General features: G+C 35.5%; 1 protein-coding gene across 1 annotated transcript; it reads right to left on the bottom strand.

Annotated features, from left to right (window-relative positions):
* Positions 1 to 96: 96 nt before the first annotated feature.
* LOC146747547 (short transient receptor potential channel 4-like) lies at positions 97 to 14,437 on the bottom strand. Its single transcript, XM_085497348.1, has 9 exons — positions 14,185 to 14,437; positions 13,357 to 13,507; positions 13,088 to 13,254; positions 12,785 to 12,967; positions 11,092 to 11,828; positions 8,077 to 8,314; positions 4,414 to 4,590; positions 4,268 to 4,330; positions 97 to 645 (listed from the first exon to the last, which is right to left on the bottom strand). Exons 1-9 carry the CDS (start codon positions 14,335 to 14,337, stop codon positions 97 to 99), a joined length of 2,418 nt encoding a protein of 805 aa, XP_085353474.1. The 5' UTR covers positions 14,338 to 14,437.
* Between the last annotated feature and the right edge of the window lie 9,453 nt (positions 14,438 to 23,890).

Genomic DNA, 23,890 nt, shown 5'->3' with positions numbered 1-23,890 from the left:
TGCATTATATGCTACTCAAAACAATTTAAGGAACACTTGAACATTCTCAGTTACAGCAAGATCCTTTATTTCAGATAAACCCATTTTGTCACATAATTAATGTGAAACATCTGCACAATGAAACAGATGATGAGGACTGAATGTAACCATTACACATTTCGTTGCATGAGTTCTGAAAGAGAGAAGGGTTGAAAATGAAAATCCCAGATCATGGAACATTTCAATAATAGGTTTGACCACCTTTTGATCCCACAAACGTTCAATTGGTGCCATGCCAGGTGAATAAGCAGGCCAATCCATTCTGTTGATGTTGTGTTGGATTCGAAAATCTGTGACAACACGTGCACGGTGTGGTATGGCATTTTCATCCTGTGGGACTGCCGCAGCATCTATTCTATGTAGACAAGTTAATACAATAGGTCGCAGGATCTCGTCTCTGTAACGTAATCCAGTTAATTTGTCATCAATAACATGGAGAGGGGTCCTTTGGTGGTAGCTGAAGCCATCCCATTCCATGATGCTGCCACCACCAAACTGATTGTGCTGTATGGCATCAGTGAAGCGTTCACCAGGGCGCCAATAGACTAGCCTAACAGCCTGGCGCCTAGGCCTGACATTTCTGGCTCTCAGACGGTTCCGCACAATCTGCTCGAAGGGTCATACATGGGGAATTGCCAGTTATAGTTCGGTTACGAAGGGCTAAGATAAGGAGGTAGCGGTCCTCAGCTGGAGTGGACGACGACCTGGCCTGGGTCTGCCATATACTGTATGGTTTCTCTGAAGCACTGGAATAGTCTGTGAATAACAGATGAGCTCACATTTAGCATTCTTGCATCTTCTCGCAAGGAAACACCCTCATTCAACCAGCTTATGGCCCTTGCTCTCTTCAATTGTTAAATGTCGACGTGGTGGCATGCTCGCAAAAGCTGCGACAACGCCATTAGTGAGTGTATTCTGATTACCATAATTGGCAGATGTGATCACAAGGATGCATTATGTACAGGGAAAAAACTCAACATACTTCGAAGCAGTAGAATTAGAGCAGGTGTGTGATGAGCAATGTTCCATCTTTTCACCTGATTTCCCCCTAAAAGAGTACATAACTGTGAAATTGAGGGCGCACGTATTCTCATCTACTAGGTTAGGAAAGAATTTAGACATGTGCAGCAGATTAAAAACTGTCATTGTGGCAATATTGAGGTTACATGACATCGATTAACATGGTCCAAACGTATTTGATGTAAAAACTCAGGTGTTTCTTAAATTGTTTTGAGTAGTATATATACTTAATAAGGAATTTTTTTACATATTTTACAATATACTTTTTAGTTTAGAAGATCAAGGGTTAATACGATAAACACAGGGCATTTAGTTCTCACATGACAACAGAAAGTTTTTAAATAATAATAATAATTCCATTTAAAACGACACTTTTGCCGTGTATTCTGAAAGAAAACACTTATCGCATTTTGGTTTGAATGAGCCATTCTTTCAGACAATGATGGGTTTATTATTTTTATCCCATTGCTATATATTGCACCTGTATTATTTTCAGACATGTTTTAAAATATGCGGGCTATAGATAACATCAATAAATAATACATTAGTTTAAAATGGCTGCCAAACATGATTTATTCTCAAGCATATCGATACTACAGTTGTTCGTTTACAGCAGTAGTTTCTTCGATGGAATATCTACGCTACAATCTCTACAAGTCATAATAATACTTAATCAACTTATTTTTTGGATCCATAAACTTTTAGAATGCAGTTTGCAATAGGATGTCTTTTTTGCATGTTCCTCGTATATTTGAGACTATTTATCCGCCATTGATTCTAGAAAAAATTAGTAACTGTCTGTCTTGTACAATCGCCACTTGAGCCACAGATATTCGGTTAGCAACAAATAGATGAAACCTTGTCTTTGCATTCGCTATATACCAGAGCACTGTCTGGCTGTCGGTCCAAAAATAGGATGTCAACTCTATTTCCCGTTACAGCAGTCTGTCTATGCCAACTGATACAATGGCTGCTGTCAAATTTATACGGGTTATTGGAATCTATTTAAAGGATGCAACTCGCTATTATAAAAGGCACACTGTATTGGTTTTGATCAACTTTATTGGCCATCCTAACATTAGATAATGGGCAATATCCAGACTCGCAAGAAAGTGATGATCAAATAAGTGATGTAATTGGTAGGTACATCAAAATTTTCTTCTTTGTATGATAATAATGTTATTATAAAGTATTCACATAAAAATGCCGTATACAGATATTATGACATTATTAGATATTACTGTTTTGAATTCACCAATGCGCATCAACATGATTGTATTTACAATTTACATGCGTAACATAATTTTATGCAAGCTATGCTTGAACCAAAAAAATGGTTAACCATCGTTGGTAATTTAAATGGATGTGTTTCTATAAGCTATGGTAATGTCACTATGAACCAGTATATATCAAAAATAAAGGACAGATGTCAGATTTGTGACAATTTAGAATATGTCTGTTTTTCTACCATCAACAGACACGTCGAAATCGATTGTGACTTTATTATGATTGAATAATGCGCAATAACCCTAAAACTACGCAAATTTTATATCACAGAAATAGTTACAGTTTAGAAATAGACGCTAAAGACAAATATTCAAAAATCTATACATTATATACATGTGCACACAAATATGCAAGTAAAATGTAGTGGTCGGACTAGTCGGGGTGACTGTGATAGACAACAGGTCAGTTATATCGTGAACTGGCAAATGTTCTGAAACATGTACGGTAAACCACAATTTAAAACCACAACTGTTGCTACTGGTTGATGATAAAAGTGTAAAAACAATATGAGAGCAGAGTACGATTTACATAAAATATTGTCCCGTCACAATCACAACAAATGTAGTGAGTACTTTGATCATTTAATAAAAGCAATTCGGCACAATTTGTACTAATACATATGTAATTATTATGTTACAGTTGTTTTTAAAATCAATCCCTTCAAAAGTATTACATTACTAATATTACTAGCATGGAAATGGATTCGTTTTGCACTGCTGACCGTGTACCTTACAGCATCAACATTCTGAACATTTGATGGATTGATATACTGCCAAGGACATTTAATTATTTACTGAAATCAAAATATGAACTTGTATATTGGCATGCGAGTAATTGTACATCAGAACATTGGTTTCATGTTTGAGACATCTGTGGGTCGATCAATATAAAGTGTAATGTTCATCAATCTATAGAATATATACACAATGTTTCTGATTTAATCAAATACGGAAAGAATGGTTTCGTTGAAACAGGGATATAAAGCCCTCTTTATAGCACAATACAAGAGAGAACAAGTTTTTTTTGGCATGTTCTGAATGCTGGGCGCCAACAACATTCGGAGTCTTACACAGTGAGACTTACATATCTTGCACAAGTTGCAATTGAATTGAGCAATGGCAGTAAATAAGACAATAATTGATATTAATAACTATATTGTACAAGTCCCGTGAGTTACATCGTTGTAAATAAAAGTGATTACTTCAATACATTTACTCATGTAGCGAAAATATTTTCAATTGCACTCAAGATGAACGAATAAGCACAGCCAAGTACTTTCTGGAATAAGCTATAAAATATGTTGAAACTGTAAAATGCAGAAATTGTATAACTGGACGTAAACATGCGAAGAGATCACAATAACCACTAGTAAGTCAAATACAGAATCTGTAATTATGATACAATACTCTGCATAAAGCCCACCTCAGTCGTTATCATGTTTATTATACCTGCTCAAGCCATACTTATCAAATTAGTGAATTGTCAAATACTATATGGTAGTAACAATATTCAAATGTTATCATGGTTATAATAACGTGCACCGACTTTTACATACACGTCATATTTGCTGGTTCCTTGACTTGTCTTCGTCTTTCAACGAATGAACTGAAGTATACAACTTCCGCATGATATCCTTGTTCATGATTTCTTTCCTCACCATATACCGATTACATAAAACATTTATCAACTAAAAAATAATTTTAAAAAATATGATAATTATTAAAATATGTATAATTATACAATATATACAATCTTTTCTGTAAAATAAACAGCTTCGGGATAACTAATTAACATTACCGCAATGAGGTTTGGTATATATTATAATAAGCCAAATGAAATTGTGATCTTTCTTCATTGAATAATGTATGAAGTCTAAATAGTGGAATGGTAAGTCAGTTGTCAAAACAAATACCTAACTCACCTCCTCGTAGAGTAATCCTTTGTTTGTCTGCATTTTTCGTCTGTTATCCTTCGGTATAGTTAACTGCACATTAGGAAAATCAGAATTAGACACATGATAAATGTTCGTATTATCCATATTCATTCGTTATTTTTCGAATGTCTTACCTCAACGTCTTCATCTGTATTTGAGCTAGGCCGACACATACGAACACACTTTTTGACAATGGAAATCAAACAAGAAACTGATGGGATGATATTATACGGAGCTGGCAATACGGGGGCGTCGACATAACTCAGCCACATTTTTGTCCGCATAAACGTATACTCAATCTCGATACTGTTCTACAAAATTGACAATATGCATATATTAGAAAACGTGCAACAAACTCACCCAATATGGTAGACTTGTTTATGTTTACATATTATCTATAATTGCAGACGATTGTGTCGAAAAAAAAATTAATTTGTTATTTTATGGTCTGAAAGTATCGTGGGAAGTTTGAACTGAGCTGGAATGTGTTGTAACTGGATTGCGTTATTTTAAATATTGAAATTGTTCAAATAAAGTACCCATAGTGTAGGAGCTAAAGTTATTATCCTGTACTAATGTTTTTATACATGTTACCTTATTATAGTATTGTGGTAAGTATGAGCCAAGACACCTCAGCCTAGCATTTCCTGGGCGAGATCAGGTGATGGGATAGTGCCCTCTTCTCATCATATTTTTTTTTCATGCAAATTCGTGCTCGATTGCAGTGTACAGGGCTGTGGAATCCATATCTGGCGAGGCGATGTATTTGTGGTGAAGACCAACATTTTTTCAGTTCAGAAGAGTTTATTGTTTCGCTACTCACTCTTCCGCTGTCCAGGTAGATAAGCTGGTAATAATTCAATGGTCATCGTGGTGCAGTTTTTCAAATATGTTTGGCTTGGTTACAATTATTCAGTCAAAAGTGGTGAATTGGACACTGTATGGATTTTAGTCTTGTAATTCGAGTGTGCTTTTTTAGAGTGGCTCAAGATATTATGGATTGATTGTATCATCCATGATGAGGTGGATTCTTTGCTCTCCATCATCTGAGCAACTCTACGTCAATATTGTAGAGTGTTACTCCATGGAAGAGATCTAAATGCATGTGGTGATTGGGGTTAATCGAGTTGCAGTGTGTGTGGAATTCTATAAGACTTGGGATTCCGTGATAATAAAGATATGTACTTATGTCATATTATTTTTTTGAACATGGTCAAATTTCTATAAAACTTTTAAATTAACATTATCATTAAAATGTAGTACGTTCCCAGCAACATAGTGATGGGATAGTGCCCTCTTTTCAACATATTTTTGTTCATGCAAATTCATGCTCGATTCCATTGTACAGGGCTGTGGAATCCATATATACCTGAATAGTGTTTTTATTACTATAATATCTTTTGCGTCATTCAGGTGGGGGTTCGTATTATTAATGTGTGAAGGTCTCTCTGCGGTGTAGATAGTGATTGATGTATTGTGACGTTTGTAGATATATCGTCTGTTATATGCATATTTATTATGAAGCATTTGATAATTAGCGAGTCTATTGTATTTTACCCACTCCCTGTTAATTTAGTAATGTATCTTATTCAGTTTCTGTTGTTGTAATGTCAGTCGTAGAAACTCTGTCTGACAAATCTTTCGATTTGACTTCCAACACTTACAGTATTTTTTTAACTGCAGCAGTTTCAAACAAATATTCCACATTTGGGAAAAAATTCTCAATGCATAAACCTTCCCTTGATGGAATTTACAGTGCTCTTTTACACAACTTTTACCACAACACGAGTTTAAAATGAGTCAATGAATGTTATCTTTGTTTTCAGTATTAGTTGAATTCCTGGTGTATACGAATTGCGACCTTGTTGTTGCAACGGAATTTATATGATGTATGACATTTTGAAGGAGTGTGTGCTGTGAATGAAAATCAATATATGGCGACCTCATAATTTAGTTGTTGAGAATGAATACCTTAGCTGAGCGCGTTTCGGATGCTCTAGACTCCTGTATAGTCTCACGAGCCTTTGCGTACATACTAACAAAGGGAATGTAATTGGTTTCGCAGACGGCGTGTGCAACTCCAGCTACTGGATTTGTCTTGCCACTGGATTTTGATGGTTTTGGAAGAGAGAGTGAGATCGTTAGTGTGCAACTTTTCCTTGCTTTAAACAAAGTCTCAACACACAAGTCATCTATCATCTCACCCCAAAGCCCTGTGGCGACAAGCACGCGAAGTCAACACCAGACTCGCTAAAGTGAGTGCTACTTTTAGCAGGCTACACTAAAGGAATCACCACAGAGACAAAGATCAAGGTGTGTCGAGCTCACTACGTTACTCTACAGCTGTGAAGTCAGGAAAGTCTATCAGCATCATGCCAGAAAGTTAAACCACTTTCACACCACCCACCTCAGTAAACTTCTTGGCATAAAGTGGCAGGACAGGATCCCAGACGATCTACAGCGAGCTACAGCAAGGAAAACGCTTTCATGGTGGCCAGAAGAAGCGTTTCAGGGACACATTAAAAAGCCGCACTGAAGGCTTTTAACATCAGTCACGACAAATGCGAGCAGTTGGCCCAAGACAGGGGAACATGTCGATTAGCTGTTCACAAGGGAGCAAACAGGCCAACAGGAGTGCTGCTGCTCAAGACCACAGACAGGCCAGGAAGAACAGGGTCAACAACCCAGTAGCAGCTGCTACAATCCCCTGTCCGCACCGTCAGAGACTTTTTCGCAAGCAGATTGGCCTCACCAGCCACCTGCAAACCCACAAAGCAAGTTCAACTCGACCCCAGGATGACTAGATGGTCCTCGTCGTATCTACGGACGAACGACACAGTTGCTTTCAATTGATCTTTATGTTTGAAGGTGTACGATGATTGTTTTCAATTTATTATTCAATAAAAAAAGTTGCGCGATTTAGCAGTAATCAATAGTGTAAAAATTGTATTAATATCTACTGACCGTGTATTGTTTGTTCCGAAACTTTAAAGCCCGAGGGAAAAATGAAGTGTGTGTTTTAACGAAATTTTGATTGGGCAAGCTGAAGGTGACCTTGCTATTTCCAATTTGTTCATTCCCTGAAAACTTCTGGGTACGTCGTTGAATAATGGCTAATATCATCAATACTGTGCAATAATTTGTCGTTGTCTTATTTACCTTGTGTGCATTCAGTAGATCTTGTGTCAAGTCGGTAGACATGGGAGTCGTTGGTACATGCATGATTGGTTTTAGTTTTTACTATAGGATGAAACGTGTGTTCCAATTTCTGATTGAATGTTTTTAACCGACTTGTAGAGCAACGGTGTTTGAAGACAACCTAATTTACGTTTACAGCACATTGTCATGAATTAATTAGTCCTTAAATTTACAATATCTTTCATGACATGGAAAATAAACACAAACCATAGATCTAAACAGCAGTTGTCTGATAAAATGTATAAACAAGTTTATAAACAGATACAGATAATATACAATATTTAACATGTAATTATAATAAAGACTTCGCTCGTCCCTTGACCTGATCATATTGTATTTTATAACGTTGTAATGACAAACTTTCAAAAATTTTATATAAAATGAAAAAATGATCCCAAATTAAATTGAAAACATGCAATTCCAGGCAAACTGATAAGTAACCTTTAGCATCAAATAAATGCATTCATAAGAAATTGTCTTTACAATAGAACACAAAGGTCATTTTCTGTCAATGGCTTTGCTGAATTGTGTTTGAATTGAAGTCTTTTCTCAATTAACAGAGTGATATTCGCTTTTTATATGACGAATGGTCCACTCACCTTCATCTTTGCATAAGTGTCAGACATCATGGCAATGCAGATATTTAGCAATACGAGCATACATATAGTACCAAACGATGCATATAGTATAAACCCCATTGTTTTGTACATAGGTCTTGCATCAACTACGCCATATCCGGCACCAGTTAAGTTGAAAACCATACCCTTCGCTTTCAAACTTTCGATTGGGTTGCCTCCAAAGATCGTTGTGACCAAAACAACAAAAGACGAGGTAAATCTGTTAGCGGGGAAAACATATAGTTAAGTATAGTAGTACCAATAAGCCATTCTCCACACAACAGTAGTCTAGAAAAAATATACCGACAAAATCGATGGAAGCGGAACATCACAAACCCCCACAAGGGAGTCAGACCAGGTGCACGTGAAGGGTAAGCATCTGCTGCTGGCATGCCACACCCGCCGCGATGTTCCAAAGTCATGTCAGAAAAAATGTCAAACCAAGTTTTCAAGTTTACGCGTCAGAGTGTGTGTGTACATGTGTGCAGGTTAAGTGATTCAGAATCATTAAGTTGAAAAAATATTCTCAATAATTTTAATATAACTGGTACCCGTCGATGTCAGAGTATGTATTTAGTATGTTCACAATATAACTAAGCTGGGGAAGACAAAGTTCTTATTGTTATATACTGGGAAAGCAACTTTGTAAAACAAGGGATTTTTCCACACGAAAACGACGAATTCGGCCAAATTTTGTTAGTGGTTAGCTTTATATTATCTAAATGGTGCGCTATTGCTGTGAAAAAGAGTGGTATTTTTTCCTCGGTTTGTAGGAATCTGAAAAACGCGTTTCACAACTTGTTTCTTTAATTAGTTTCATGCCGTGTTCGAGGTGGCGGCCCCATAGAGTAAATATCGCTTTTATTTTATTATCAATTATGCGACAGCTGACTGTGGAACTATGTACATAAACATATCCCACATCGTTATTGATGTTAATGGAAATGGTCAGTATAGTTTTGAAAATTCTTGGTAGTCTTCAAAGAAAAATGCTGAAAGGTTTTAGTACTGGCAAAACCACAAGTAAGTAAGCATCAGTAAGCTCTCGTTCAAGCCTCCTGTCAAATCAGAAAATCTGGAAGGATAGCCAGTCAATTTATATAAAGCTTTTTTTGTCATAATGCATGGTACAAACGGCATTTACATCTACATCTACAACGCTTTACCCTGACCAACTTGCCAACCTAAATCAATGAAAACAGTATCAATCAAGAGGTATGTAATTTTCCGGTATATCCAACCACAAATTGGAATGCTTAACATGTGCTACATCGGAGACCACTATCCCATCTCTAATGACCACAAACGTTTGACGAAAGCAAATAAATGCTTCATATATTTCAGCCATATTTTCACTGGTCCAGTACACAGCACACACGGCATTTCATTTAAGAGCCCAGTGTTTATCTCTTGATCAGAACAGTTGTTCTCAGATACATCCTTGAATCCTACAGCCAAATTTTAGGCACAAGTGACGTAATACTTTGCTACATTGGCTTTTTTATCTAAAAAAATAAAATTGAACCAATTATCTGGTGAAAAATCAGTCTTATTTTGTTATTATTCACCATATGGGTCGAATCCCATGTGTTCGTTTTGTTCATGTGCCGTCCTTGATAAAGTGTGCTTGCTGTCGCATACGTGTAGGCAAATTCTTATTCTCAGCATATTTCCTAAGAAACGTGTTCAAAGGGCATTGCCAATGCTCGACCATCGATCACCAAACAAGCAAATTCTCTCAGCGAAAGTTGTGAAATTTTGCATCTACTAGAAGCAATGTATTGCATGTGGAAAGACTTCCAATCACTTCAGCACGTAAAATTTGCATTTGTTCATGCATATATTGTTTACATTCCTTAGTTGGGTTGGACAACGTTGGGTAGACACCAGCACAATAATGGTTATGAAAGAAAACAACAGTGCTACAAAATTCAGTGCATATATACGACACTCTTTTTTCGAATCTTACTATGATTCTTGTAATACACATGTAGTGGCGTCATCCTAAAATTTTGTGCACAAAACTAATGCAACGTCATTAGGGAATATTTGATAACACATATATAAGTATATTTACTATTCAAAATATGCTACAGTATAATTTTTTTATTTAAATATGACGGCCATTCTGGAGAATATATTAAAGATAGAGGACAATGTTTTATAAACTTAAATGACACAATATTAGTATGTGGCTTCTTTGGTCACAAATGTAGTACCATTTTTATTTGTCAATTATGTGAAATATGTGAAACATGGCGGCCATGTTGGTTTTAACAATTTGGGATCATGCTTGGTAAAACAAATCATTTTAAAATAGGGGCATAACACCAAAGCAACCGTAAATAACCCCTATAACACTTTTTTGCAAACATGAAATGCTCACAGAACGTTTTTAAATAAAAGATGGACCAGACTAGTAAGTTATTCTTGCCTATATGACAGACTTGCATGGCCCTATGTATAAACTACCATATACATCTCTGATCTGGTTAGAATCCCCTCGCAGTGTTACCGTTTTACATTATTGAATTCAAGGCGCCTTTTTTCTCGGAACACATCATTTAAATCTCACTTACGAACTTCATTCAGTAAAGCGTAACAATGTGTATCTCCAATAAATATATCAGTATTGCATTGTGTTGATAATTCGCATAAATTAATAATAGCTAGTTGATCATTTAATCACATGTTTGTATGAGCTTGAATTGCTTTACTTATTTCCCATTTATAAGTGTATTAATATCATATTTTTGTGTAAGTTGTAATTAATGTGCCTTCCGTTATTTGCCACACTCAAAATTTTTGACACAAACAGGGGCTATATTACTAATATAGCAATAGTTAAAAATAAACATTGACCATATTATGCCTACTGATATGACTGAGATTTAATGACATTTGCCAGGTCAGTAGGCAAATTTGAATCAAACTAAAAACTTCATATGAACAGGGAATGTAACAACAGATTTTTACTGAAAAGCAGGGCATACTCACTCGCTAAACACAGTGTCGGTACCAAAATCATCATACAGGTAGTAGAATCCGAGTGCAAACGCCGTTACAGTGTATAGAAATATAATGAGAAATCTGATGACGTCACTGGTCATTGCAGTGAAGATTAGTAGCATGGGACCAAGATAGAAGGAAAGGTAGAAATTGTTCAAGAATCGAAGACAAGCAACAGTAAGAATTAAAGCCGTCCAGGTGATCCAGAATAAGTTAACCTCAGGATTGACGTACTCGCCACTTAACAAACTAACAATACGAAGCGAGGAGTCCGCAAGAAACGAGAACAGTACCAGTAGATCCATGTAGTTCCAAAAAGAATTGAAGTAACATATCAATCCGCTTATTCTCATTTCTCGAATTTCCCCCCAGATAAGCGCAATTTCATAAATTATGAGACAAAATAAGAAATACTCATAGGCATAATCCGCATAAAACATACCACCAGGACCGAAGTTAAGCAAGATGCCTAAAATAACAAATTGCAAGTATGCCACCATTTGCGTTAAAAATTTGGCTTTAGGGTTGTCCAGAATTTTCGCCACAGACGAGCAAGGTGCTATGATATACATGACGGCAAGTAACGGCATTAGTAACACGTATACAATCAAACAGTATATGCAGTACAAAACCCACCACCAAAAGCTATTCCTGCAATGCCATCCTGGTTGGCCTTTGTTCCAAAGCTTTCTAATCACGTTCTGACATTTGTAGTGTGCTATGAACTGGAAATAAAAAAAATATCAAGCATCAAGTCTACTAAAAATGTACAGTACAATGCATGACCAGGTAAACATTGAATTGATACAAAAAATGAGAACGTACGTGGATGTGTATTGCATAACATTTATATATGTGTATATAACTAGGCATAATTATGTATGAAATAGAGAACAGATCATTGTAATCATTAAGTCTCAGATAGTTTGCTGGTATTTTAATGCATGTTGCAATTGTTTGATGCACTAGGCTACAAACGGGGTTACACAAAGGATGTTTCATCTATCTCGTATTGTATTAGAAAACACATAGTTTAGGTAATCCCCCTAAAATCACATTAACATCGTTGTTCCAAAGCTGAAATATGTTAATAGTTCATCACAAAAGGTATCACATTTCTCATGGTTAGTTTAATAAGTCAATTGGATAAAGTCACTTATTACTTAAGAAATTACTTTAATACCAAAATAGCAAATTAGGTTATTTATAGTATTGTAACTATCCGAATGTTAAGTGATATTACATACAACCCCTACATTTGTTATGCTCTATATAACTTATATCTTAAGTTATAATGTTCTTATCCATTATTTACACTTATCGACACGAATAAAAACGGCTCTACATAATGGCACTAACTGTTCTATGTCACATTTATGTTATTTATAAACATTTTCCTTACAGAATAAGATAACGAACATGCCGACAATCATTACAGTTAAGCACCAGTTCTTTAAAAAGCGGTTCATTTATATTATCTCCGCGATATAGTATAGTACTACACCAGTGATTGGTAAAAGTACTAAAGTAACTTACATTTTCCAGTGATGTTTTGAAAAATTACCTGTACTAAGGTGTATTTCCAGATATGTGTAATGTTTCAAAAACCTTTCAAAATTGTTTGAATTTTACATGATTTAAATGTGTTTGGGTGATAATAACAAGTTTTTCTGTTACACACCTTTTTATGCTTGGTTGCTATGGCTTTGGTGACCACTTTTCCTTTCAGAAGAAGTTTTCTTTCCGCATTTTCATCATAATTGTATCCAAGAATCAAAGTAGACACTTCTTCAGAACATTCACAGCAATCAAGTAAATCTAGGGTATGCTGTTGTACCTTATTTTTCAATTCAATATATCTTTCCTTAGTGAAGACAAAAAAAGAAATGCATATATTACAATTATACGCTGTGCCCTGTCAAGTCTGCTGTAATAACTTTTATTGCAGTAAAAATACTGGATATGTAATAATGTAATTCAATACCACTGATGTCATTTGAGATTCTTTTGCTTCTGTTACTTTCTGTAAATCGTTTGCTAGATCCATCGATGCCATCACTGGATCACGGTTAGCGAGGTTTAGGTATGCGGGTGAAGCAAGTCCACAAAATATGCTGTAACTCAAGTCATCGTCCAAAATCTGTTCTTCTCCTGAAATAATGACATTTATTCAACACGTTACAAACGCATGCATTATATATTTACGTGTGTGACTATTTTCTCTTTACACAATTTTATTTCATATGTACTAACCAATGCATATCGACGGTTTAGGAATACGTTTCACACCACTATCCAACAGCAATCGAACCATCTGGAAGTTGTTGCTTTCAGCGGCAAGCTGGATTGCCGTAACTGGTAGCATACCCCGCATGACAACGCAGTTGACGTCAAATAATCCATTCTGTTAAACAGATTTAAAATACGCGAAGAAATATTACTAATATTCATTGCACTACAGTTAAAGTCTTTTGGGCTAAAACCAATTAATTATTGTATGTGTGGCTCTGATGTGAAATACGGAATTTTAGTTCATACATACGATATAACTTTCCTAGATATTGGTTCTATCTGGTTTGTTTTTATTATAGATTATAGATCACACTTAGCATACATTTAGAGGGGTAAAGAATACACTATTGTTATGCAATTTGTCAAATCAAAATATTTATGTTTTCGAAAACCGCTGGAGCTATGTTGTCTATGTGTGTGTTGGGGTGAGGTTAGCTTAACAATATGTTACCCACGAATGTCACCTCACATTAAAGAATTAGCATAGATGAATATTGACACTGATATTACAGTCGCTAAATATTAATATTAATAGGTAATATTATTCTGAAATTGTAGAAACCTCATTGTATAATTACTATATGAGTAAACCATGCTAGCATGAGTGCGTTGGGTATGGCAACTGGAGCAAACTACCTAATATAAATGCTTTAGTAACTGGTCATTTGCACCAAACAATAACACAATAGGTGTTCGCTGCTGCTCTTATTATAAAATACACACGTGATATATGTACGAGGAGAAGACTGGTCTGTAACAGCATAACCATATGCTAGGACAACTGCTTACCTTCAATAACATCTTAGTTTTAACAACATCACCACTTTCGACCATTTCTAAAAATTCCGCTTCGTTGGGTGTTAGTCCATCGTCCCCGTCCATGAAATAGGCCCACTCTTTAGTTGTCATTTTGGAAAGCTCACACACGTCGGACTCTGCCATGTTGAGTTCCGGTACAGTTGCGTTTTCTATTTAGTTTCGAATCACAGATTATTCAATCAGAATGGGTTGTCTTCGTTTATTAAGACTGTAGTACGCTGTAAATCACTTGAGAACGTGATTTGACAAGAAAGTATGTCGTTGTTGTTGTTTTTTAAGCGAACGCCCTGGTCACATGCACACTACATGTCCATGCTTGTATTATTACCACTGTTCTGGGCCAGGGCTTACTTGTTCTTGTCTTTCCGTTGGCCAATCAGTGACGACGGATTGTTGTGACGCTGACGAGTATATTATTTTTATCCCTTTACAATTGCACATGTATTACCTGGACATGTAAAATATGCGGGTTACCTGCATCATACTCACCATGCAATCGCGAATAACGATTAACAACTCATTTAATATTCTTTAATAATTCGATATAAAACGTATTTGTTTTGATTGTACAGTAAATACGACCCGGTAAATGCAAACACTAATTTCTCTATGCAGCCTGATCTATGTATTTGTTATTTAGGTAATATTACATACGGTTCAAACTGACACGCGGATAAAAAAAACATTTTAAAATAATTCTGAAAATAATTTACTAAATGTCATAATTAGTCATTATCGACACAACGTATGGCATTTGATGCTGTTTATAATTCTACCAATGACACAAGAATGTTATATAATTGCAAGCTGTGTTGTAAAGCTGAAAAAACGGCGACATATGGTGTGAAGAAAAAACATTTCAAAATTAGTTTGTTGCTAGAGATAGAAAGACGGCCAGATAACATCAATGCTGTAAAATATGTTCAATGTTCTATGTTTCAGGACAAGAACACATTTTGATCGACGAATTAACGATTTCGTGGCCCAACTTCACCTGCCTACCTTACCCTCGCTAACCGCGATTCAGTAATGGCATCGATGGATCTATTCATCGATTCACTGCCGAGAGTAACAGAAGCAAGATAGATTCAAATTGCATTAGTATACCTATCATTTTCACTACAATAACATGTATTACAGCGAACATAGCATTTGGCGTTTGGTAGTGTAAATGTGCCAAGATCTATTGGTACCATCATTCTGGTTTTGTTTTTAATTCCGTAATTTTTAGTGTCTCGAATTTCATTCATATTGATGTTAGTATTGATATGATATTGTTTTCCTGAGTGTTTTTATTTTTAGATGTTGGTGATGGTGTGTTTCAATTTTAACCGTTTCAATTGCACTCGCTGGTACATAGTATCATTTGAATACCTATTTGAATGTGTCTAAAAACATTGTTGATAATTGTATTGTTATACATGCTGCCACATGCATTCCCACACATTAAATAAACGGGGAAAGTGTTATGACCCTTTGACTACCGAACAACAGACAACTTCCCGTTGCTAGAGGTAAGAACTTGCCTGATTACTAAGCGCATAACACTCTAACCTTCGTCAATGACTTTAATAGGGACAAGTCATCTTGATGATTTTATTGACAAAAACAAAACAAAAAATCAATCTACAAACATATCCTGAGAAAAACGTTAAGACGCCCAACTGACAATACTCTCGGCATAACCAACCCGTATAATGAGATATGTCATAATGCTTATTTCATTTTTAATGTTACCCGTTAACGTTTTAATTCCACTCACTGCTACACAATATTTCACACTGGTTTGAATGCGTCTAAACAATCGTTGACAATTGTATTACTAAACAAGCTGTCACGTGCATTTATAAATACACAGAAAACGTGTAATAACCATCTGTTTTTATGTAAAGCTGGACTATAAAATAATAAGATCTATGCGTAATTTAATTTTAACTCTGTTAACGTTTTAAGTCCACTCACTGCTACACAATCTATCATACCTGTCGAAACAATCGTTGACAATTGTATTACTATGCAAGCTGTCACATGAATTTTCACTTCATGAATAAACAATAAAGTGTAATATCCATCTGTTTTATGTAAAAGCCTAATAATGAGATGTATTGTTATTCCAGTTTTAACTCTGTTGTGAAGGAAAAATGTCTCTTTTTATGCAAAGCCGAACTACTGAAAAATAGACACATTTCAGTTTCACCTCTAGGTCAGAACTTGCCTGATTAGTAAGCGTCCAAGCGCCTAACTAACGGTACTCTCGACACAACCAACTCGTTATTTTACATTCATAAACTTCAGGTTTATATTGGCAAATTGAATAACATCAAAACGTTTTCAACTGATGTCGTTGTGCGTCGCGCTTGTTGATTGGCTTGATTGATAACTAAAACAATGACAGAAATCAGTGTGTTGTAATATTTATTTAACCTTTATGGTTGTAGTAAGATCACCTTCAAATTTACTAAACATTGATATTGACTATTTTCAAAACAAGCAGTTTGTATAACGACTGAATGGATATGATTCTCACATCGAACTTAAAATTCATTCAATGTCAAACAAATCACAGGAGTTGTGATTCTATCACGGACTGAACTCTGTAATAAAATCGGTGTTATTGATTGCCGTTACATATCTGATACAATAGCTTAACAATATTGATGACGGAGAATATTTAATCGTGTAGAGGTTAATGTGAAATTGGCATTTGCATTTGCAAATTGATGTATTTTGAATGGTTGATGCATTTCTGAATTAGGCTTCCATGGATGTTCTGATGAGCAAATTCACGATATGTTGGTATTATTGAATGATACCAATGCTTCTTTTAAGTAAGTCACTCCACAAACAAATCTGACTAACTACTCACTACAATTTCCACACTGAAAATTATGGAATAAAAATGTAGGTTCCAATAATTCTTTGCACATACAATAATACTGCCTAAGCCATATGCTACGTCCACTGTACTAACTTGTTTTGTGGTGAAAATGTAATTTGATTTTTTTTCTTGCAGTAATCGAACCATTTGGATTGCCATGACTGGTAGTATTCTCCTCATCTTGCGTTAATTAAAATTAAAACAGTAAAAACTGCACTTTTGTCGCCCTTTCCTTGTCATCCTAATTTATTTGCTTGAGAATCCTGGAGCTATTTTTGGTTTGTGTATCAGGTGGATAGGTTATGACCTAACTATGTCAGCATACGTATCGTTAGTTCGTCGTGTCTATTTACTATAAATGTAAATAATAGTGAATGTGAATGATTAGTTAGAACTACAAACATGGGCAACATAACAGCGTTGTTACTAATGTTTTTTGATGATGGGTAAAGTGAGTTTGAGGCTAAGAGTGGCCTGTAACGGCATATGCATCTGGTAAAATAAATTATTAACTTGAATAATATTTTAGTTTTAACAATATCATCTCTTTCAATTATTGAAAATAATTTAGCTTCATTGGAATTTAGCCAACATTTGAAACAACAATGAGCCATTGTTGTAAACAATGATGGGTTTATTGTGTATTATATATTATGCACCTGTATTGTTTCCAGGCGTGCTGTAAAATATGCAGGTTACTGGTGCCATATTTGCCATTCAATCTGCAATTTATACTACATGGAACGTACGATTTCTTTTATGCTGCAGTAAATATAGATAGGCAAATACAATTATGTATTTATGTGACCTGAACTATATATTTTTATCACCACATATGACTCAAACTCAATCGCACTCACGACTGTTTGTTACCAATATTATTTAAAATGCGTATTCATCTTATTTTTTATTGTTATATCATTTTGTCATTTTGCTTCTGGTAATTGTTTTATTGTGAAAAGAGCACTATGAATATGTTAATCATTGTTAATTAACTAATTAATTGAATAATTAGTTTATAAATTGCTGGTTTTCATAATATTTGTATTGTATACTGCAATATCTCCAAATACATTATTTGTTAGGACTATAATAAATAACGCTTACGTATATCTCGTTATTATTCATCTCTCCACATCATTTCTCTAGGTGCGTCATCCAAACAGCTTTTTGATAAATAGTTTGTAGTGTAGTGTAGTGTGTAACTTAAATACTCATAATATTTTTCAGACATACCTGTAATACTAGTAATACAAGCAGTCACTAGTATTGAAGAATTATTGTAGTGGAACTACTGGTTGAAAACTTGAGTGTCGACACAATTCCGACAGAATACTGTTATGTCACTGTACGCTCAAGAACGCTTAACAATGGAATCAATCATTTTGTGTTTGCTTGCGTGATTACATACAGCTGGAAGCCTGTCATCTCTCGATCACGACACTTGTTGGCGATATTACAACTTGTTAGTACATGTACATCATCTATGCAAGTCATATTAAGTCAATACAAAATTAAATAAAATATGACAGAAATCTTACACCCATAATACAAGTATGTCAGCTTCAAGAAGGGTACGAAAAATGTAAACGAGAATATCAATGTTTAAAGAATGAGTTTTGATTAAACTTAGCTAGTAATGTTGCATTTTGCCTATTTTGATTTATAAACAGATATATTGTAATTAGGTGAACTAATTTATATATAAGCTGTGAGTAATATAGGAAACGTGTTTGAGTACTATATGATACGAAATGTTAGACACTATCCTATGTGTCAACAAAACGAAAATGTCCTTTTACACAAACACATTGCATGTCAATTCGGATTTTGTTTTTATTGTATTGTTTCTTGGTGGTTGCTATGGAGACACAAACCAACTCTTCTAATGTATGTTGATCCTATTCATTTAAAAGCCTTGTTCTTTTTTTAATAGTTTGGTTATAATATCTCTTGTGTATGTTATCAATATTTATTAGATATTAGGCTTGTAATAAATTTATGTGAGGATAGAGCGTGAGATAATATCCAGATATGTTTACATCTACTCGTGGAAATTAATAAACAATAATGTCAACAATGACTAATATCAACAACTATATATTTTTGCTATAACGCAGGTATTCGGACAATAAGTATAATATAGACGCCATTTGATGTGCAATTATTAGATTATGAGCGTATTTAGCTGTATGTGTATATCGCCCTCTGAGTAAAAAAGTTTCTTTCGTTTTAAGGGTGGTACTGAACCGTAATAGCCAGAATGGTACTCGACCGTGGGAAAACCTCGTGAAAGTTTATTTCAATACAAAAACATCATACTTGTTTTTGTGGACATTGTTGTATTAGAACTGCTTTGTAAATATAAATGAAAATATAGTTCACGCCTTAACAGATAGATACGAGATGTTTTACACGCCGTGTATGTGTCGCATAGAAACCATATCGAAGACGACGTGATATAAATGGTGTTTTTGATTGTTTGTCAATTTTTAATGTCGGAGAACTTCGATAGCATCGTGAGTTAATAAAATACTACCGGTAACATCTGAGTACAACTAAATTATCAAAGATCATACGATGAACATGAAACGATTTATGTGGTTAAATGAACTATATATCATCACTCGTACTTGTAATTCCTTACATATACAAATCTAGATGAAACTAAATATTAGCGTTGCGCCTGGTACAACAATACGTCAAATGTGCAAATTCATAATAAGCGATTTTTTTGAAGATTGCGTGTTGTCTCGTTTTCCCCTGGCGCTATTTTGTCAATGGGAAATGTGCGAAAATGTGCGGATATTATGGTAAAAGGGGTTTTACATTACGTTCGATATCAATTGTGCAAATTATTATCTTGTACTGATGTTTGTTTAAACAATTACATGGGCGTTTATCGATGTCATACAAGCTCTAAAACATTTAACCTGACCTACATTGTAAATATATATGTGAATGCTAGTCAAAACAATATTCAGATTTTTATATTCTCTATTATCGGATTATGCCATATTATTGAGTTCACTATAGTATAACTATAGCAACCATGGGAGAATATACAAACAAGTTGCTGACCCGCAAATAGGCAATTTCTGTCTTCCACACAAATAATCACCAATACTGTTAATTCAGTGTTATAAACATATATATATTGAGCAGTTTAAACTATAAATGATATAAACTGCTTGAAAATTCGACACATATTTTAATTTGACAATTGCATTCTAGGTTTCTAATTGACTTACTAATCCGTTGCAAAGTGACGCCGGTGCACGTGTTACGTAAAGTTACGTCGGCGTTGATACCCAATTCCGCCATATTTATGCCATTTTACAATGGTGACAGCTAAAGAAAATGGTGAATAATAACAATTTCTGTGGTACTCCGTCTTTGATTGTACCAAATTAGACGGTGACAATTAGTTTAACCACCCGAACTGCCCACGCGGGGCGGATATATTAAAAAGAAAAATATGATTATAATTTTAAAGACAATTACATTTTTTATAGAAAAATTAGCAAGTAGATTAAAATACACAGTATATGCATTAAAATATATAAGTAAATATAGTGGTGTAATCTTCTATATTAATTGTTGCTGTCATTAATTTAACCTAAGGCCACACCGACTTAATTTTATGGATGACATCCGCGCGCGCATTAGTTTTCGCCTGTTCTCAAAAAAAAAAAAAATCTCTTTCGACAAGTCTCCACAGATCGGTTTTCGGTCTGGAACTTGCCAACTCACACTGTCGCAAAACGCCGGCTTTTCGTAAAACTTGTTTTGGACTACCTCAAAACGTGTCAGTTATGTCGTAAATGATCTTCTGCGCATGCGTACTGTGTTGCCGGGAATTCCAACATGGCGACCACGCCACCAAAATACGTGAGCATAAAAGTTCAGAGGGAAAACGGAGGGATTTTTGTAAACTGGTACGCAAATGACATCGGCCAGGGAGATGTGACGTTTACACAGCTATAAGGACATATTGTCCAGGGTGGCTGTCCCGCGATGTAACGATGAGAGAAATGGGATAGGAGTGGAGGTGTATGGTGGTCTAGGGATGTGATAGCTGAGAAGGAAGGAAAGACCTATTGTTGAAGAGATCGATGTGTGGGGTGTAGAGGAGTGCAAGAGATCTTTTGTTTTTGATACTTGAGGTTGAGATCCCTAGACACTAGACATACTTGCAGGGTTAACATGTAGGCTTCATTTCACCTGACAACTCAGTTAAAGCTAACAACAGGTGTGTAGAGCGGAGCAAGCAAGGACATTTCTGTATCATTTCAATATTTTGTTAGTTATTGTCATAATGTAATGATATGTACATTCCGCCTTGATACTCTGTGTTCTGTGGTTCAATTCGTAATACCAGCTCCGTAGTCCTGTGGTTTTAGCAGCATTTTTTGGGGGGCAGATTTTTTTTTGTTCGCCCTCTCGCATTAGTTTTGGGGTCTCCAGAGGATGTCATCCATAAAATTAAATCAGTGTGGCCTAGTATAAGTTGTTCTATTGCCACAAAATAACAAAATCAGGTTCTTCGCGTAATTAGGTGTTCGTATGCAAGGGATTTTTCCACACAAAAACAACGAATTAGGCCGAATTTTGTTATCGGTTGACTTAATATAACCCCAACAGACCGTATTTTTGTGAAAGATTGGTATTTTTGTCATGATTTGTAGGAATCTGAAAAACGCGTTTCACAACTTGTCTCTTATTTAGTTTTATGCGTCATTCAAGATGGCGGCCCCCATATCTTAAATATCGTATTTATTTTATTATCACGTGTGTGCCAGCTGACTGTGTATTTGTTGTATTCTGAACTTGAAAGCCGATGTATGGATAATAGTATTATAATTCTCTCATGAATTCCATAACGATGCGTGATATTCGAGCCGAAGTTTTTCTTTTCTTTTTATTTTTAATCAGCCCTAATTACATGTACAGTAGGTGCCAAATCGCTGGGAATGCTCCACTTTCTGGTGCTAATTATTTTGTATCAGTCATGTAGCAGACCATGTGATTGTATTCAGATAATATACTATTCGCAGATTCGGACAGGTAAAATTACGGTGAATATTTGATCTTGTGAGACACCGGGCTTTTGGGCCTGTGTAGCGAGACTATATTGAAAAAAAAATAGCGGGGAAACAGTCACGGCGATTATGTCAGTTTTTAAATACAATATACGTATAGAACACAATAACTCTGTTTTTCACGGTCCAGCTGGTGACATCTGGTGTACACACCGTGAACATATCCCATAGGACATAGCGTCTGGAACAGTGAGAAAGTAAGCAACCAACGTTGCGGGTCTTGGAGTTGTTTGTGACTGAGATCAGCTGCCAAATAATTGTAACAGTGATGATTCGTGTACGACTCATACTATAAATCATTATGTAAAATAACACAACATAAGGAACATACGTCTTTGGGGGTGTTAATATTTGTATCATGTATATGCTAAGTTTGCGAGAGACTTCATATCATTCCACGTATGGTTGTAATTTGTAGTAATCATGGTGGGCCCTACAGTGGAATATATATTAAACGTGCCTTACAATTACTTGTTTCATCGTGTACAAGAGAACCCCGTGTCTCCGAACCAACAATGTATATGCCAGGGGGTAGAAAAACAAAGTTCGCTTAGAAAATACCATGGATCCAATTTCCATTTAATAACATGGAAAAATGCGTTCGTCTCATTCTCGTTGGCGTGATACACCGTCATATACTCCGCTAAGCAAACAATGTTACAGTTCGTGTCCGGGTATGTTCTCCTATGTAAATGATTCCAGGATATGTATGCATTGTCATACTTACAACTGACAGAGAGAGAGAGAGACTTTTTTAATTTCAGAAGGGTACTTTTACATCTATGATTTCATCCAGTGTACTTTCACATTTTAAAGGTTATGATTTCAGTTGGGCGTACTGGACCATTGACAACATTGTGTTCGGGCATTTTAATGTAGAAAGAAATGCATTAGACACCATTATGTTTAATTGTTTTAAAAGGCTATGTTGGAGTGAATAGGCGTGCAAGATCATAACTATGTGCATGTGACTCTGCAAACCATAAAGTTAATTTTCCGCCGTACCAAATTTAGTTTTCGTTTCCGGTTGCCGGTATGGAAAGCTACTTTCGGTGGATACAGTAGGGTGCTTACAACACTAACGAGAAAATTCAGTCAAATATACATCCATCATTTCAAAAGCGGTAGATATTTTCTAATCACTAACAAATCTAAGGGCTGCTTATTCTTATATCGTATTTAATAAATTTGTTTGGGATACAGGCATGGCATAAAAGGGGTTGCTAAGGAATAAAGGGTTCGCACAATTGTATTGAAAAACCTATGTTTTATCTGCCATTTTGATCAAACCCGTGATCGCCACACATGGAAGCTGTAGCAAACAACTCGTCTGTACTATTTCGTTCAATACTGTCTCGGGTTTGCGCAGGAAGTCGACTTCTGTGCGGTTCACAGTACTCGGTGCCCTCGAACCACTATGACATGTTTATTTACATACGTGTCTGTTTATTTCAGTATTATTCAATCTCACTCCAATCCGTAAATCTACACGCATTGGTTTACAATGCAAACATAACGTAACTATCACGGGTAATACGGTGAAGATTTGAAACTGTGATTTCATTCTCAATCGGTACATCGGCTCGCCACGAAGACGCCGTTAATCAATTTACAAAAGACCAGAACTCGTGTCGCTGTGAAAAACGTCGGTGGAAGTGAGAAATGCATTCTACAACTGCAATACATATTAAATAGC

This window comes from Saccoglossus kowalevskii, chromosome 3 (assembly GCF_978046115.1).
Source record: "Saccoglossus kowalevskii chromosome 3, keSacKowa6.1, whole genome shotgun sequence".
NCBI lineage: Eukaryota > Metazoa > Hemichordata > Enteropneusta > Harrimaniidae > Saccoglossus > Saccoglossus kowalevskii.
The sequence above is the reverse complement of the archived record's forward strand: the minus strand, read 5'-3'. Positions and strand labels throughout refer to the sequence as shown.

What these genes read in the sequence shown, in the direction of transcription:
- LOC146747547 (XM_085497348.1), bottom strand. Translation starts at nt 14,337, where the DNA reads ATGGCAGAGTCCGACGTGTGTGAGCTTTCCAAAATGACAACTAAAGAG. An exon ending in TAAACCGTCGATATGCATTG is followed by an intron (nt 13,255 to 13,356) that starts GTTAGTACATAT and finishes TCATTATTTCAG; the next exon opens with GAGAAGAACAGATTTTGGAC. An exon ending in TAGCAACCAAGCATAAAAAG is followed by an intron (nt 11,829 to 12,784) that starts GTGTGTAACAGA and finishes TTTTATTTCCAG; the next exon opens with TTCATAGCACACTACAAATG.